At 35.0% G+C, this 2180-nt stretch overlaps 1 protein-coding gene across 3 annotated transcripts in view; it reads left to right on the forward strand.

The window, feature by feature from the left end:
* LOC122058869 (glycosyltransferase BC10-like) overlaps window positions 1–1020 on the forward strand; it is an 8144-nt gene extending 7124 nt beyond the window's left edge. For all 3 annotated transcript variants that reach the window (XM_042621572.1, XM_042621571.1, XM_042621570.1), the window contains one exon: window positions 675–1020. In XM_042621572.1, coding sequence (XP_042477506.1) covers window positions 675–854 — 180 coding nt within the window. In that variant the 3' untranslated portion in view covers window positions 855–1020. The remainder of the gene's footprint in view (window positions 1–674) is intronic.
* The last annotated feature ends 1160 nt before the right edge of the window (window positions 1021–2180 follow it).

Below are 2180 nucleotides of genomic sequence, written 5' to 3' on the forward strand. Positions count from 1 at the left end.
TCTATAATATACATATTTCTCAAAAGAATCATTTGGGGTTGGTTGGATGTCAAATGTTGTAAAAATTTTAAACAAAACTAAAGTGGAAACTTTTCTAGTCACTCTACTAACAATGTATTTGTAGATAACTTGAAACTTACTAAGGTTGAATTTTACTTCACACTTGGACCTAATTACTTAGATTTTAGTAAAAAAAAAAAGAAGTATGAAAATGCTGAAATTCTACTTCACTTTTCGACTGCTATCCAAAATTTTGGTATTTTCTTCTTAAAATGGTTTGCATTACTTTTTTTTTATCATTTTACATCCAATCAGATGGAGATTTTGGTTCCCTTTTGTCTTTTCAGTTCCCCTAAGGAGAATCATGCCCCTGGTCAAACTTGGGGACCACCAAGATTATTGCTCCTCTTAGACTGAATGGTCTATCACTACCTTGTACAAAATATAGATTCTTCATAGTCGCAGGCTCCCCCTTGTTTGCTGACCCATAGAGCGAGATCCTTCCCTGTTCCAAATAGACTTGTTTGTGTTAACTGCCCTGTTTCTTCCATGTTCTTCACAATTGTTATCACAATCTTAAACACCTTTCATGTTTTTTAGGGCTTTCCGATTCAATTTTTTTTTCTTCATTTGCTTCTCTCGACAATTCATTTTCATGTTGTACAATGTTGCAGGAAATCAATCATGTGTACTATGAGAATGATTACCGAACAGAATGGTGTCGTACCAATTCTACATTTGTCCCCTGCTTCCTGTTCGCGAGGAAGTTTTCACCTGGTGCTGCTATGCACCTTTTGAACCAGGGAGTGGTGGGTTACTTTGATGCTACTGCAGTGCTAGACGTGCCATTGTGATTGTCCTTGGTGCACTAATGCTCATCTTTTAACAATAGGCCTGACCCTTCTTCATATGTAGTCTATTGCAGAGTCTCTAATTTGTAGTGAGGCACCCATCAGAGGTTTACATGAATTTTACATTATATGATGTATACAGAACAGTTTTTGACACTGCTCATAAAAATTGCAAGGTAGCAGTGACTGTTCAACCTTACATACACAAAAAAAGAGGAAGCTATGACTATAGAAGGGAAAAAATAAAAAATAAAGAAGGCAAGAATCATGGAAATAGTTAGTCATTGTGAGTTGACGCCAACTGAACTGTCTTGTTTGTAATTGACTTATTGCCTTAACTTCTTGATCTTTTTATGGAGAACCACTTTGTCATAAACTTAAAGCAGTTGTCTTTTGTCAAGGGCTACATCCTTTTTTTTTTGGTAAGAAGGGATACATCTTAGATGGCACATCTACAGGCTTCAATAATGTAAATCCAATATTACATAAGAACAAATCATAAACAATGAGAAATGTATAGGGGTTAGAAAAGAGTGAAGAACTAATCTTGAAATAGAAATGACTTAAATAAAAAAGGGATCAAATCTTTAGTTGCTGAGTATGTAGTGGAAGAAGAAAATTAAGAAGGAAAAAAAAGTATTACATAAGAACAAATCATAAACAACGAGAAATGTATAGGGGTTAGAAAAGAATGAAGAATTAATCTTGAAATGAAAATGGCTTAAATAAAAAAGGGATCAAAGCTTTAGTTGCTGAGTATGTAGTGGAAGAAGAAAATTAAGAAGGAAAAAAAAGTTAATTCTAATATGAACTAGGTTTTTTTCACATGTTGCAGAATTTAGTGGACCACAATATTATTTTATTATAGAACTCTTGCCATGTGGCTATGTTGCTGAATAAGTTTCCTGGCAGGCCTAGAGAGAGTGACTTTTACAACATAAAATATTAAAACCAGCACCCACCCAATATTAAGACTATGAGAAATGGAAAAATAAACCTAGAAGGCAGCCAGGCTTCTAGGCCAATACACGACGATGGGTGAAATGATAATCTCATTCTATAGAAAAAAAAAAAAAAGGTCTTGTCGTTGGTTATGTTTATCTTGAATTTTTGACTTGTTTTGAAGAGAGGGGTTGGGCCCATAGTAGCGATCGTAACCCAATGGAGTGACCTGACATGAAGGAATATATACATGTACTATCGTCTTGATGAGCAAGTATTATAAGATTTGGGGGCTTTTCATGTTTGGGTTTCTAGGTGAGTTTTCTTGCCGCGATTTGGGTGTTTTTGAGCGATCTCCATGGTAACTTGTAACTGAAAACTGAAACT

Source organism: Macadamia integrifolia, chromosome 13, assembly GCF_013358625.1.
Source record: "Macadamia integrifolia cultivar HAES 741 chromosome 13, SCU_Mint_v3, whole genome shotgun sequence".
NCBI lineage: Eukaryota > Viridiplantae > Streptophyta > Magnoliopsida > Proteales > Proteaceae > Macadamia > Macadamia integrifolia.